The sequence below is a fragment of the Crocodylus porosus genome, unplaced genomic scaffold (genome assembly GCF_001723895.1).
Source record: "Crocodylus porosus isolate Cpor-Errol unplaced genomic scaffold, CroPor_comp1, whole genome shotgun sequence".
NCBI lineage: Eukaryota > Metazoa > Chordata > Crocodylia > Crocodylidae > Crocodylus > Crocodylus porosus.
Window position 1 is genome coordinate 26,509,723 of NW_017728915.1, and position 16,013 is coordinate 26,525,735.

General features: G+C 42.7%; 1 protein-coding gene across 1 annotated transcript in view; it reads right to left on the minus strand.

Annotated features, from left to right (window-relative positions):
• LOC109310351 (protein BEAN1-like) overlaps positions 1–16,013 on the minus strand; it is a 116,272-nt gene that overhangs the window by 97,317 nt on the left and 2,942 nt on the right. Inside the window, exon 2 of the mRNA XM_019535434.1 lies at positions 15,048–15,155. Coding sequence (XP_019390979.1) covers positions 15,048–15,155 — 108 coding nt within the window. The remainder of the gene's footprint in view (positions 1–15,047; positions 15,156–16,013) is intronic.

Below are 16,013 nucleotides of genomic sequence, written 5' to 3' on the forward strand. Positions count from 1 at the left end.
AAGGGCAAGGGTGGCCCAGAGTATGGTATGGGGCTGGAAGAGCAACTGTATTGTCAGCTCCTGAACTATTTTTCTACTGGAAGAAATTTCTTTTGGTGGAAATGAACATCTGCACACACCCTGTGTCTTACTGGAAAAAAGAGTTATAGGATATCTACCCTGAAGGGTTTCCATTGCTGCAAAATACTTATTGCAAGTAAAGACTGAAGAAGCCGAAGGATGAAATGTGGGCAAGGAACTAATTTAATTCTGTGTTAACCTGGAGTAAGTTGGGAAGAATTTAATAGAGAACACCCAGTTTTTACATAGCACTTTTTGTACTTAGATTTCAAAGTGCTTTACCAAGGTGGGTAATCATCCTTATCCTTATTTTAAACTGAGGCATGAGACTGTAAGGATTTCTCCAAGGTCATCCAGCAGGCAATGGCAGAGTTGGGTCTGAAAGAGGGGTAAAATGTGCTGTTTGAAATTATTACAGGTGTTATAATGCTAATAACTTGAACTTAGAGCTGATGGGATGAGTAATCAAATTTATTTTGCCTGGTGCGTGTAATTTAATATATTTCCTAAAGACACAGAGACCTAATGCCATTCCATAGTTGTAAGTACACATATAGTTTAAATTATGCCACTAATTTACAGAAGAGAAGACTGATGGGGGATTTGATAGCAACCTTGAAGGATGGTTCCAGAGAGGATGGAGCTTAGTGGCAACGCGTAGGTGGTGCACAGGAGTGCACATGCACCCCCTGAGAGCACTGGTGCACCCCCTGTCAGGCCACGCTCCCTGTGTAGGCAACAGGCGGGGGGCAGGTGGGAGTGCTGGTGTCTCCCCTGTGGGTGCCAGCCAGGAAGCGGGGCCACTAGCAAAAGCAGCTGCACCACTTCTGCAAGTGGCCTTGGGACTTCCAGAAGCCGTGTGGCCACCCCCCCCGTTGCTGACTGGTGTGCCCCCTGTGATGCAAGACCAGTCACCTATGATGGAGCTGGACTCCTCTCAGTGGTGGCAGATGACAGAAAAAGGAGCAACGGTATCAAGTTGCAGCAAGGGAAGTTTAGGGTGGGTATTAGGAAAAACTCTCTCACTAGGAGGCTGGTGACGCACTGGAACGGGATATCTAGAGAGGTGGTGTGATCTCTATCTTTGGGGGTTTTTAAGACCTGGCTCAAGGCCTTACAAAGCCCTGGGTGAAATGATCTAGGTGAGGATGGTTTTGCTTTGAGCAGAGGGCTGGACTAGATGACTTCCTGAGGTCCCTGCCAGCCCTAATTTTCTATGATTTTATAAAAGTAACAGACATGTCTTGTTTGATTATCTTTTGCATCACCCACTATAATGGATCCATTATCCTTCCTATACCTTATAGATCTCTTGTATCTTCTGCCTCTGATACCTGGAGTACATTTATATAATTTACTAATTTCGTTCCTTGGTTTGCTGGAGCTGGAGCTATGCCTGGAGAAGTACTTTCAACTGCATACCCTCATGGAGCCCAGCAATTTATTAACCTTGTTTTGAAAAATGATTCTCCTTCTGCATGCTGAACCAAATACAGGAATCCTGAAGTGAAAGTCTACGGCCTGTTCTATGCAGGAAGGCAGAGTACATTATTTTATTGGGCTCTTCCAGCCTCTTCAAATCTGTTTAAATGCTTTTAGTTTAAGTAGGGAAAGCATTGCATAGTGACAGAAAATAGGAATGGTCTATGCTGTAAAATGTTATGCATGTTGCCTGACGCATGTGAGAGCTTTGTGCTCTGGGGACACCCAAATAAAGTGCCTCGCTCCCCTTTTACTGCCCTTCCCCCGACAAGGAATCAGCTTAGAACTATTTACAGAACATCCACTTGTTTTGATTAATGTGTTGCAGAATCTTAGTAGCCAATATTTGTGCGAATGCAGAACGAGGACCATGTGTCTACCTACACTTAAGCACGAGCATGAAAACACCACATTTCAATATGCGGTGAAAATGGAGTCTTATTCCCAACTGCATTTTATTTTTGATACCTAGAGACCAGAAACAGAAAAGCATTAATGAAAAATTCTCTTACAAGTAAGTACTACTCTGGAGAGCTGGAAGGATGGCCCCACCAGTGACACTACTCAGGCGTGTGATAGAGATCACTCAGAAAACTGATGGATCAAATTCTTGTTGATATTTTTAATCCTGGAGCAGCAGATTTTGAAGCAGTTTAGATTTTTGCAGTATTTGTTACTGTGTGCAACAAGACAAAAGTACCTATGTTCTACCAAACAAAATGACTGAAATTTAAACTTGTTCCTCCACTGGTATAGATCGGTGTAATGAAGCCAGCAGAGCTATCCCAGTTTACATGGACTGGCAGCATGGTTTTATCTGCCTTGTACAGAATCATGAGGCGTCTGTAAAATGTATAAGAGAAATTCAACATTGATTCTGCTTTGGTTTCAACAAGTGATGTATTTGTTTCAGCAAGGAACAAATGACTTTGGCTTGCTTATTGAGTAGCCAGTGAATGTGATCCAATACAAAGATCAATCCAATTTTGTATGTGATCTAATGTTTTGTCAGAAATTAGTGGTCTTCCAAGCTGACATTTCTTTTTCTCAGCACCAAGCACACCAGGAACTTTTGGGAGTTAATGCTGCTACCATGGCTTAGGGGCTTCATTTCTACCCCACCTCTGCTTGCTCCTCATATGTGTGTCCAGAAGAGGCAGCACCTTAGTTGGAGCTGGCTCGCCTGATGTCTGTAGGGATCAGGTGCCTTAGTGAGCCTTTTTTGGCCCTTTTATCTAATAGCTAATTGAATCAGTTTTAGCTAAAAGCCCCACTGAAACACCTGATCTATACAGATGCTGCGGAGTCGGGTCAAAGTAACATGCTGCTACTTCCGCTAGAGCGCAGTTTTTTGTTTGGTTTTTTTAACACCTGCACTACATGTCATATCTGTTTCATGGCAGACATACACATTTGTTTATTTTCCTAAACTGTTCTTTACCCTAGTAATCAAATTGACTTATTTATATGATTTAATTGGGCACAAACTTCTGGTATCAACCAGCTAAATCTGAAAATGTACCAATTACTCAATAGCAGAATCTCAGTTTTGCATAATCCACCAGTGCCTCTATACTCAGTATTGGGTTTAAAATCCCAACCCCAGTCTTGAGCTGGATTCTGGCTTCGAAGCTACTCTTAGCATCTATAGGAGAATCCTCTGGTGACATAGGGATGATTTAACAATACTTGTGCCTTGGAAGTACTCCATATACTTGGAAAGCCAAAGCAGATTTCCTAAATTCTTTTTCCAAATATGTGACAGTAGCAAAACATTAGGCCCAACAGACTTGGGTCCTGCATTTTGGGGAAGTTCTTGTTGTAGGGTCTAATTTACCACTGTAGCATTTCAGTTGTATGCCAAATGAAATCCAAAGAAATGAACAGAAACTCTGGCTTAAAGTAGAGGAATAAAGCAACAAGTAAAGTCCCAGATTAGTCTGAGCTTAATGACTGGCTGCCTTTGTCTACAAAGATGAACTAGAACACCTGATCCAAAGATTGTTAAATATAGGAAAAGTTTAGATTTAGTTTTTGTATTTCTTTCAGGGAGGTCAGTGGGAGTTGGATCACCTCTTAACAGCATAGTGTCTCCGTTCTGACATTTCAATTATGCATTGTCTCCTACTCCCTCAAAAAAAGTGTGTGGGGGGAGCTTTTAAAATGGATTTTTTCTTTTGTAATTTCTCAGTTTCTATTAAATTGTGCTATAAGTTCTTAAACTATAAATAAAAGAAGGATTGTGATACATTACAGGAATACAAAGCGATGCTGATGTTCTGCTGTTTGCAGATATTGGGAAAGCTTCTGATCAGGGTATGATGTTAAGTAATGTACCATGGGGCTTGTGCTCTAGCACACAATAGAATGAATACGTTGTAACCGCTGTGTCAATCTTATTATTGAATACCATGGTTTCCTTTCCTAGGGAACATTTGATTTCACAAACACGCAATTTGTATAAAGGAGCTGGATTGTTAGCATAGTCTAATGTACATTTTGAAATGATGGAAAAGGATAAAATAGCAGGGAGGAGTCATCCTGAATGAGAACTATGCAGAAAGGACTCAGTTCTCCATTTCAGTGCGACACGTCTCCTGTTGGAACTGCATCCCAGACAAAGCACAGATGTTACTTTGGATAACTTTCTAGACCAATCTATGGGATTGATGATTACTTTAACTGGTGGCCAGGTACCGCTGTGGCACCAGACACGATAGCATGTCTGACAGGCCAATAGTATTAACTTGTTATCCATGGCTTCTGTTGTCCAGTTGGCCTCAGGATTTAGCTTCCACTTGCCAGGTGGGAAATAAATGCCAGCATAGTCACAGCATGAATCTGCTGCCTGCAGAAGGAGGTACCCAGACCAGGATGTGGAGAAGGTCATGGGCTGCGTTGATGCCCTGGGATACACAAGCATGATCCTTGATCCATAGAATCAATGTTAGCAAATCCCTGGCTCCTTTTCTAATGGTCTGGTCTCTAACCCTCCTCTCTGCGCAAAGATCTTGGGTTGAGTCTGTGCGAGGAGCTCAGTTCTTTTAAAGGAACTGTCATTCTAGGTTTCATAGACCCTCAGGCAAACAGACTGCTCTGGAGTGGTATCCTTATGCACGCTGCACTGCTTTGGACAGGTCACGTTATAACATGGAATCAGTGCAGCCATATCTGTGGCAGTAGCAACTAACCCACCCCCATACTAATTAGTCTGCCTGTGGCAGGTTGTATAAAGTTTGATTAACTTTCTGTTGTGTAATTTCCCATTTCCACACATTTCTAGGGCCACCAGTAACCCACACACAAAGCGTTCTCCTAGTGTTTCTGACCTTACAACACTTTCAGCATGAATTTGGCAAGTTCTAAAGTTTGGGATCAGCATCCCAGAGGGTTCATCTGGCTCCTCTCTTTCCTTTCCTGGCAGGGGGCACAAAACCAATCTCAGCCACATTGAAAATTGTGGGGAAATACAAATAGGAGAGATACTTGGCAACTGTGTCTTACAGCATTTCCTACATATGGCATGTGAGCCTGGTGGGGTGTGTTGTTGGAGGTGACAGGATTCACACCAGCAGTGGAAATGTATTCATTGAGAAAACAGAGTAAAAGGATCAGCATGGATGGTGCCAAGCCCCAGTGAGGGAAACAAAGGAAAGTTGAGTTCTAGGGCCTGTCAATCTTCAGCGCACACATCCCTATCTTCTTCCCCATTATGTTCATTTACATACTTTCATGCTAAAAATATAATTAAAAAAGAAGACAGATGGCAAGTGTAAAAAGCCCAAAGGGAATAAAAACAATGGAAAGAAAATATTACCAACAGAAAAGAGCAGAGGAAAAGTTATCAGTGAAACAAATAAGCAAAGAATTGCCATCCAAGCCTTGGAGTAGGAACTTTATTGGTAATGTGTCCACAGGAGCTTCTGTATCTCACTGAACTGCAATTTTGATAGCTAACCCTTTGAAAAATAGATTTGCTGAGTGGTGCCCAGCCTGAAGGTGGGCATTGTGCAGTCATGCCCTGAGTCCTTGCCTGTGATAGTCATTGCTAAACATGGGACAGAATGATGTTCACAAGCAGGGACTGGTAGTTCCCATGTCTCCTCTGTGCATCTCTGACTTTCTCACTGTTGTTTACCTTTGCTGCATTCCCACCAATATTTTCCTATCTCTCCTGTCTGCTCAGATCAGTGGTTCTCAACCTTTTTGGACTCAAGGTACTCTTCCATAACTTCTGTGATGTAAGTGGCACCCAATTTCAAAAGCTTATTTATATAACATAGTGCTTACCTCCTTGCAGAGGGACTGGGCAGCGGGCGTAGGGGATAAGTCAGGCAGAGACAAGTATGAGCTTCTGCCTATCTGCTCATCTCCTCAAATCTCATGGTACCCTTCAAAGGATTTGGCAGCACCCTGGTTGGAAATTGCTAGCTCAGATCATACTTCCTAGATCATTTGGTGCTGCCATCTGGATTTGCTTTTTCTGAGTCTCCTGTGACATTGATTCTCATGTCTTCTTTTGCAGCATAACTTTTGTTTCCTCAGGCCTCTCTCTCCTACTAGAAGCCCTGTGTGTTTCTGTCCATCTTACTGAGTTTCTGGCATCCCATGCTCCATTTCAGACACTTAGTCTCTATACATCCTCCCCCAACCTCCTGCAAAAATTCAGCAACAGGAATCTCTTGTCACCAGAGGATACCATTACAGTAGTGTTGAACACCACACTGCCCCTGCCTACAAAGGCAAAAATGTATAACTGGAGTTGCTAGAGTAGTGTTCATATGTGGAGGAAAATCCTCCTGGCCTTGTCCTTATCTAATTCTTCTGCCTCCCACATGCTGAAGATAACTCTGAAACATGGTAAATGCATGGAATCTGCATTTCCGTGCAGATTCCTCTGTGGCTGGAGCACTTTGTTAAGCCTATCAAAGATGAAAACAATCTTGCTCCTAAAACACAGGCACTCTTGATTGAAATGTGGGCTAGGAATAGCCAAAAAAATGATAGAACATTGCTTAGGACCCTCAGGCGGGATGACTGGAATAGACTGGATGATACAGTGATGATCACAAGAGTAGGGACAAAAACATTGTGAAAAGAACATCCCTAGGAAATGCCATAAAGGCAGCAGTGGCTGGAATTAAAATCATAGTGGGTTAATGAGTGGAATGTGTGGAAGGTCAGGGTTTCTTGAACCTCTCAGTAATGGATGATACCCTGCTTTGATGGTCTCCATCAAAGACTGCTGAATCCTATGGTCCTGCCAAAATGCTGGAGCAAAGCTGAAGTGGCTTATTTTCTGTTTGACTCTTCTGTCCCTTTTCATGCTGCGCACATGAATGCAACACAATGAGAATTTGGGTTTTCATGAGGCTCATGACCAAAACTGTATTCGTGCTGTGTGGAAAGAGCCATTTCATTACCAGAAACAGAAAGGCAGAGCTGGAGAAGTAAGGCCTTCTTTGCCAGGATACAGATACAAAACCAAAGCCTTGCAGAACCTTGGCATGACTCTAGCTCTGTGGGATAGGAGACAAGAGTGATCTGGTGATTTGCTTAGATTTGTAGTCTCCTGAGCTATATAAGGGAAACAGTGTATGCATGTCTTAGAAGTTCCTTTGCAAAGTTTATATTGCTTTAACTGTCTCCAAAGAATTAAAATATAAACCAGGGTGCTCATTAGGATGGAGTTTTGGAAGAAGCATGAATAGATGACTTGGACGGCTTTAGCGTCCCGCCCTGGTCTGTAAGCCTGGATCAGTTAGGGTACCATGTCCCAAAGAAGGGAGTTGGACAGGAGCATGCTCTCTGAGTTGCACAACTGTATATACATCTCTGCCATTGCTCTTGCCAGTATAGTGTAGCCCAAAAATAACTGAATTGTAGTCCATCCCTTCAACACCAAAGCTAATACAAGACAGTAACTAATACTGTATATAAAGGATCATATTATTAAGAGGAAGCATGGGCACTGGATGGGAAAATTAGGTTCATTTCTTTGCTCACTTCTTGTGTGACCTTGGGCAAGACTCTACTCTTGAAACAAGATACTTGAAATGGGAATTATTTCCTCTAAGCCAAAGAGGAAATACAAGGAAAAGCTGCCTATAAAGAAGTGGTAACTGAGAATCAGGGAATGATAAAATCGCACATATTTGACTATTTCTTTATATGTACTGTATCTTTTTTAAAAGGAAGAAGGAAAACATTTGCCTAAAGCAAAAATCATGGGTTTTTGTGATAGAAGGAAAAGGATTAGCATGTGTACAACTAATAACAGTAATTAAAAGATAAGAGACTTTTAAAATTATAAAAAGGCACTTGGCCCAGAAAACACATCATATGGCCAAGATACATGCTTAAACAAAAGTGCTTAGGCAGGCACTGTAGTGGCTTGAGCAGTCGCTCAGTTCAGCACAGATCCCTGAAGACTACACGTGCCTCACATAACTCTATTACTTTAAAAAGTGCTTGTGGAGATCTTGTGGAGCTATACACTAGTTACTAGGCTATGGGTAAAGTCTTAGAGCTAAATTTACAACCTGCATAAACACCTTTAAGGTCAAGAGAATCATCTGTATATACCACCTATAAAGCTGTCGGCCAGTTTAAATGTATTTACTTGAATATAAGATGAAGTTCCCCCCACAATTGGCATGGGAAAAAAGCCCCCCTCGTCTTATAATTGCAAACAAGGATCTGTCACTAAATACATTATCTATGTTAAGCTGCTGCCAAAAGCAGCATGTGCTCAGCAATGGAAACCAACTATGAAGTTGATTAAAAGCCCCCACTGAGCCTGACTATAAAACACATGGCCCACATTAAGCAAACATGCTAACGGGAAGATTTCTTTGGTGTGGTCCTTAAAAAAAAAAAAAAAAAAAAGGGAGGGGGGGGAGTTGCTTCCTCAGAAGGGAATGAGCACTGGGCCTGGAGGTATTGCACTAAAAAGCCGGCACGGCGCTCGGAGAGACTAGAATGAGTTCCAACGCCCTCTCCTGGTGCCAAAAATTGTAATGGAGACCTACTGCGAGAAAGGTCAGTGTAGCCCATCTGAATAAGACATATAGTAGTGCCCGTTAAGGGCAGTCCCCCTCACTACTGACTCTTTTTCAAGGCATCATGAACCACAATAATTCATACAATTCACCCAGAATCTCTTTGTCACCCTCTCTTTCAGTCTGGTGCATCTGATTAGTGTCACCCCACCCTCCTTGCACCTCATCTGCATATAAACTTTTGGAGCACCCCAATACTTGTAATAAAAATACCCAGTTCCAGTCATGAGTGGGGACTGCTCAGAACATGAGTCCTTTGTGGCGGGTATCTGGAATACACACTTACTGAGCAGTGCTGAGCTGCAAGGTCACTATGGCTTGACCTGCTGTTGACTCTGGCAGGGCCCAGCTCAATAAGCTATGTGATAAACCACAAACCTTTGGCTTTAAACTAATATAAGTAGGTGCCAAAGTGCTGTTCAAAAGTGTGTTTATGGAATACCTGTGCTAAAACTTGCAGTAATTTAAAAAAAAAGATAACATGCATTGATTCTAGAAACAATTAAGTGTATGGATACTATGTGCAAATTTCTATAGCCACGTTTACTTTCACGGTTATTGTTTTCAAATTTACTCCTCACTAGCACATGCTTTGGGAGAACAGGGTCTGACAGTAAGGAGGGAGGAAAAAGCTGGAGGAAAGCAAAAAGCAAAGGGCTACCTGACCCCCCAGATTTATTTTCCCTGCTATAGCAGTGAGAGGGAGACAAATTCAAGGCCAACTTCCAATAAGTAGATTCTCTACCTGGAAAATTACAAGAAATTTATAAATTTTCCATAGATGGAATCTAATTATTGGGGAGTCATCTTATAATCAGAGTCATCTTCTATTCCAGTAAATACGGTAGGTATATAACAGTACAGTTAGGTGTTTTAAATGTGCTCCAAGTCCCATGAGAAACCGAACTGTTCTTGAGAAGTGTCTGACCCATTAAGTTGCTTTTGGAAATCTTACTTAGCACTTATCTTCCTGATTATAGCTGCTTACAGGTGTTAAAAACAAAACAAAACAAAAAACACATTTTACTGGAAGAAGCAGTGCATTAATTCAACCCAGCTCTGCAGCATCTGTATAGATTGGGTGCTTCACCGAGGCTTTTTGGTACTTTTATCTAAAACTGATTCAATCAGCTATTAGATAGTACCTCCAAAAAACCCACATGAAGGTACTTAATCTATACAGACACTGGGCTAGCCGGGTGAACTAACACAATGCCTCTTTTGGGTATGTGCTGGACTCAGCGTGGGAGTGTGCCAAATTTAAAGTAAACAGCTGTTTTTTGGGGTTTTTTTTTTAAGTTAGTAAGCAGCCTATGTGCCCAAATACCTTTGAAAATCTGGCCCTTAGGCACTGATGGGTTGCAAAAACTGTTGTTGTTTGGACCTTTGGATTATCAGTCGCTGTGCAACTGGAGGAAAATGTACCACACTCTGCTCCATCTCATTCCCCATTGTCTGGATCAGATCCTGCCCCCATCAAAGACAGACCAGGAAAAATGTCCCAATTACTTCAGTGAAAAGAGAGTTGGGCCTTGTACCTTTAGTTAGGCAAAACAAATTCTGATCTCATTCTCTGCAGCATCGGAAAAAAAAAAAATCTCAGGAGGGGAAAACTGTTGAAATTAAACCACCAAGTCAACAGTTAGAGTAGAAATGAATGATTTGGAGATGAGTCAGCTGAAGTTCTAATAAATGGGATGAGAAAGTAGTCAGCCTTAGTGAGAAATTGATACCTTCCTAGTACAGACTATAGTCTCATGTGCATTCAAAGTGAAGAAATTATACTTGATGTGAATCAGTAGGATGAGCTGAAGTCATTGTAAAATGAAATGGCTGTACGTTGGTGCTGAATAGGGAAGAATTTATTAGGGGAGAAGATAAAGGAATTACTGGAGTTTAGTTTTGGAGGCTTGAGAATAGCCCTGACTTACGTACATCATCACCACTTGTGCCATTAAACCAAATGTGTTTCCTCCTTTTGTATAGTGTGGATGAGAACTTGGGGTTAGCCAGTGTGGAGGAAAGGTGAGAGATTCCTTTTAATCTCTCTACAAATTATCTGTGTAAAAACAGATTTCAATTAAGGAGCTCTGGAAGTAGTCACACAACCTGCTATGGACTAAGTTACTGTTGCACACTTAATAGCTGTATTCTTGCCTAACCTCCATGGGCACTGAGTGGTCTCACTGCAGTGGAACTTGAATGGCTCCACTGGATGAAAAATGGACCAGGATATGGGGAACCTCTTCAGGTGGCCTACTTCCCCTGCCCTGCCTGCCATACAACAGTTACCTAGGACTCCTTTCATCTTCTTGCTGCAAGAACAAATGTTGGATAGGTGAAGGTGGGAAAAGTTGGCCTGGGTAGCACAGTGAAGCACAGCTCAAAAGGAAATGCATTGGTGGCTTAATCATGGAATCATAGGAAGTTAGGGTTTGGAAGGGACCTCAGGAGGTCTTCTAGTCCAACCCGCTGCTCAAATCAGGACCATCCCCAACTAGATCATTCCAGACAGGGCTTTGTCAAGCTAGGCCTTAAAAACATCCACAGATGGAGAGTCCACCACCACTCTGGGTAACCTGTTCCAGTGCTTCACCATCCTCCTAATGAGAGAGTTTTCCCTAATATCTAACCTAAACTTCCCTTGCTGCAACTTGAGCCCATTGCTCCTTGTTCTGCTATGTGTCACCACTGAGAACTGTCTAGCTCCATCCTCTTAATCATCTGGGCATTGTCAGTGGCAGTGCTGCACATGCAGGGGGAAAATGCTGCTGCAGGGGCAAAATCCTTGTCCCAGTGCACATGACTACCTGGCTAGGGTGAGAGGGGTTTATACTTTTTCTTTTGGCTACTAAGTAGTAGGAGAGCCGAGTCAGGCCGGCAGGATGTGGTGGAGAACAACCCGTGGATTCTACAGAGTTCACTTGACCATATCCCCACACTTCCTTTGGATCTGTGCTTCACTGATCTTAGTGACTGCAGTCCATGAGCATCAGGTGTACTAAGTCTGCGTTTCCTGGGAACTGCACTGATTTTGCTATGTTTGGAGCCTACTGAGCAGGAATAGCAGGGTTTACCACCAACAGCGAATAGTTCAGGTTGAACGGGATAAGAATTTGGTTGTTCATGAGTTAATGCCTGCTCAACCCCTACCCTCTTTGGAGTCACAGCTGGCAGCTCTGTAGTCAATGACAACCCAGCAGGGAGCCAGCTGCTGCTGCGTGCATGTGAGATTTGAGTAGAGCATTGCAGGGTCAGTCTCCTAAGCACCTAGTGAAGGATGTGTAGGATTAGAGGTGGGATTTTCTGCAGAATTTTTTCAGCTGCTATCTTTTTATGGCCCTGCCCTTTGCCTCTACTCTAATGCAGGGAGAAAGCCATTGTATTCCTGAATATTTGTGTCCCTTTATGTTTTTTGTGAGCTAAATCTTTTAAGTGAGGGCAAATTTTAAAAACCTGCTAAGCTCATGAGGAGGCAGTACTAACAATGAATAAAAGCATGAGTTTTAAACAGGCCCTCCCCACAGCTTGCCTACTGTATACACTTATTTATCCTGACTTGCCCAGACAAATGACTGCTTACCTGACTTACGCTCTCTGGCACAAACCTGATTTGTATGGACAACCTAATTAAATTGACTCCAAAAATTATGTCAATAAAAGCACTTAAATTATATTTTTTTGTAGGAGATGATCCTAAAGCTTGTTGGACAGAGGTACAAGACTGAAAGGGAGGAAAGCTAGCTTGGAATAGACGGAGAAAGGTAGTCAGCCACATTAATCTGAATCAGGCAGAATGCCAAGTCGCACCTTACAGGCTAACTCATTCAGAGAAGTTTCAACCTATGAACCATAACCATAAATTTATGCATCTCTGAAATAGTCTATAAGATGCAACTCTGCCCTGCATTTTGCTTAAAAGGGACAAGTTGCTTTCTTTGCTAGATACACAAACAATTTTGGCCCATGTTCACCAAAGCATTTCCAGTAAGTACTAAAGTTTGTGACTGGAGACTCAACTAAAACTAACAATGATTTTGAAGTCACTGTAAAGTCATTTTAATAAACATTTTCCAGAAATCAGTTTACCTTTCCACTGAAAAATCAAAATGGTTTTGCCAGCAAATTTGTCCATGAACACTCTGAAGAGCAACTCTGTGTAGCTGAAAACCTATTCTTCTATTTAGTTTCAATACTAAATTTCCATCAATACCAATTTCCTATTGCTATTAACATGGGAGTTGAGACAAACATTTCATGCTGCCACAATCCTGAATTTTAACTTGACTTTGTGTCACTTAACTTCTTTCCCACAAGCAGTGTGACTGGGAAGCGGATGACGGCTCTCCTGCCATTTTCTAGTTCTCAGAAGCAGAGTAGGAATGACGGCGAATGGCAAGAGAGTTGTCATCTGCTTCCTAGTCTTCCCAGTGCTCTGGCTGTAATCAGCACCAGCCCTGTACTTGATAGAAAAGCCTTCCCCTGGTGTATCAGTAAGGCTGCACTGGTTGGCATATTAGGGATTAGAGCCAAGGCTCTTTCCTCTCTCTTCTGCATGGAAGAGCTGTTATTTGAAATTTTAATTCATACTACAGTGAGTACCAGCATTATATAGGGGCTCTTTCCCCTAGCAGGAGCCCCAAACAAGCCACAGTTCAAGTTTCTGACTTTGACCCAGATATTAATTACCTGCGGCAGGGGGGAGGGGAAGAGGGAGATCATGATTGATAGGGATGTGCAAACCTTTGGTTCCTGATTCGATTCGGCAGAGATTTGGCCCGATTCAGTGCCCAAATCTCCAAATCAAATCAGAGGACCCTTTAATCTCTCCAAATCAATTCAGTCAGATTCAACGGTTTGGACATAGACACAGCTTTAAATGTTTTTTCCTACATACCTCGAGGTACTAGGTGGTGTGTGACTGCTGCAGTGCTGGAGTGCATGGAGCATCCCACAGGAGCATGGGGGACTCCCCAGTGTGCTCACCAGCAGACCTGGAAGTGGACCAGGAGCACTTTGGGGTTCACCAGGGAGCATGCTGGGGGGGTGACTGGTGCCTCCTGGGCCTGAGGGGGCACCTGGGGCCCCCCTGCGGCAGATTGCTGGGCTGGGGGGGGCCCGCCTGTGTGCTCCCCGGCATACCTGGAGGTGGACTGGAAATACTTCCGGTCCGTGTCCGAGTTCCCTACCAAGCACCCTGCCTGTGCTCCTATGGGATGCTCCATGAGCTCCAGCACCACAGTGATCATGAGCTGTGCCTCGTACCTCAAAGTATGTAGAAAAAACTTTTAAAGTTGTGCCTGTGTCCAAATTGCTGATTCGCCGAATCAGCATCAAATAGTTAGATTTGGATTTGGCTGAATCGAATCGGGGACGGTGATCCAAATCAACGGATTGAATCACTGACCCTGATTCGGGCCACATCTGAATCCAAATCGAATAGGACCCGTTTTGCACACTCCTAGTTGCTAAGCCTGAATGGGGAGTGGCTTCATTAACTTTGGAAATGATTTGTATCTGTCCCTAGTAAGTGACAGGACAGTTGGTCCAACGTGTCTCAGACTTCAGACTTGTGTGTCTAGCAGACCTAGACAGTCATTTCTACCACGACTAGGATCCAGCCTTTAAAGTTTCAGCATGGAGGAGTTTGTTTTATTTCCATTATTTCAGTAATCGTTGCCTTAAGTTACGTTGTCTGCTCATATCCTCAGTTTCCAGAAGCAACCTAGCAATTCAGCCTTCCTTCGTGGTGGTTTTCTCCTCCTCTTTTTTCACCTATGAGGCTCCTGATCAGAACTTGTTAGCATGAACTCTGGCATCCACGTGGATTTCCACCGACGTTAAGATGCCTAACATCCAGGAGAGATTTAGGGCTTTTAAGTTTATATTGCCCATTTAAAAAAAAAAATCATTCATTTAACTACTACAAAAGAAACCATCAAAAAGAAAACACATTAAAGCAGTGATGGATCAAATTAGATCCTGTATTCTAATTTGTTTTGGTCACCGAAAGCCATTTTGAACCACTTCTGCTCTTACAGCAATTATTGAAAATGGTAGGGAATTTCTGGGTAAGTGGACATCTTGATGTGAATGTATCCAGTTTACATATCAGTTGTTAGGGAAGTGCAAAAGTTGTAGGTAACAGTGTTAAAAGTAAGAAACTAGCAAATCTATTAAACATAAATTAGAAAAGTACTGTACTTGGCACCACATTTTACAGGCCCCATTCAAAGAGCAGCTCAGCCGCTTTAAAGATTGCAGGATTTGGCCCTAAATAAATGAGGATAGTCCTGTTAATATAATTATTTTCTTAGAAAGCTACTTGCTTTTTACTGGATTGATGTCTTATCTGGTAGAGGGCTTTAAATATAATATAGCTACAGCTGTACATAACTGCAAGGCATGCCATTAAAGCAGTTTTAAAAAAAAAGGACTACTTACAGAGATTGGAATAATTGCTGCCTATTCCAATATGGATGGAGCTTCCAGAGATGAGGGGAAGATGGAAGAAAAGAACTAAGGAGAGAAAAAAAATGAAAAGAAAAGGTCCTTAATAGCAGTTTGTTTTGTTTTGGAGCCAGATGTCATCTGATGACACACAGTGGTGTTAAAGTGCACCCACACTCTCTAGTGCCAGGACTGTCTGTTCAGATTGTGAATCCATTTACAGATGTAGTTTGAATGGGCACATAAAATAAATGAGTTGCTGCTGTATGTTTTTGGGAATAACTCCATCTTAGTTAGTAACAGTACAGCTGACTTGGATGCCACAAAGATTTCAAAAGCCATGTTTGAACAAGGAGTTATATAAATGTGCTAATAATTGTTGTTAAGTCATTCGTCAATCACTGAATTAGCACTTCCCATTGTAAAACAGAACAACGGCTCCCTAATTTGCTACCTTCATCCAGCACAAATGAAGCAGCGATGCCTGTCCGAGGGTCAACAAATGTATTTATTTATGGAATTTTTAAATCTATACCTCCCTAACGTAGTTAATGCTTAATAGTGGCGAAGTTGCACTTTTAAAGACTGAATCTCACTATTAAAAGCACAGGCATTTTATAAGCGACTCAAATCCATGTACAATGTGGCCTCAGTAACATCACCCCTTCCCCCCCAAAAAACCCAAAAAGTTTCCCTGAAGCTCTAATCGTTCTGTGGCTACAAAAGACGACCCGCCGGACTGCATGCGACTGCCGGCTCGCGCTGGCACAGGAGTTTCCAAGATGTAAATCGCATTTACCTGGAGCCCCGGCGGGTCCTCAAAAGTCGGCCCTCACAGCCCTACTTTCAGGCACGGAAACATGCCTCAAGCACCGGCTGCACCCCCCGGCAGCTCGTGGGGAGCAGGCTGCTGCCTGCGGCGGGAGGGGGGGAGCGAGAAGTTCCCCTAGAAATCCTGTC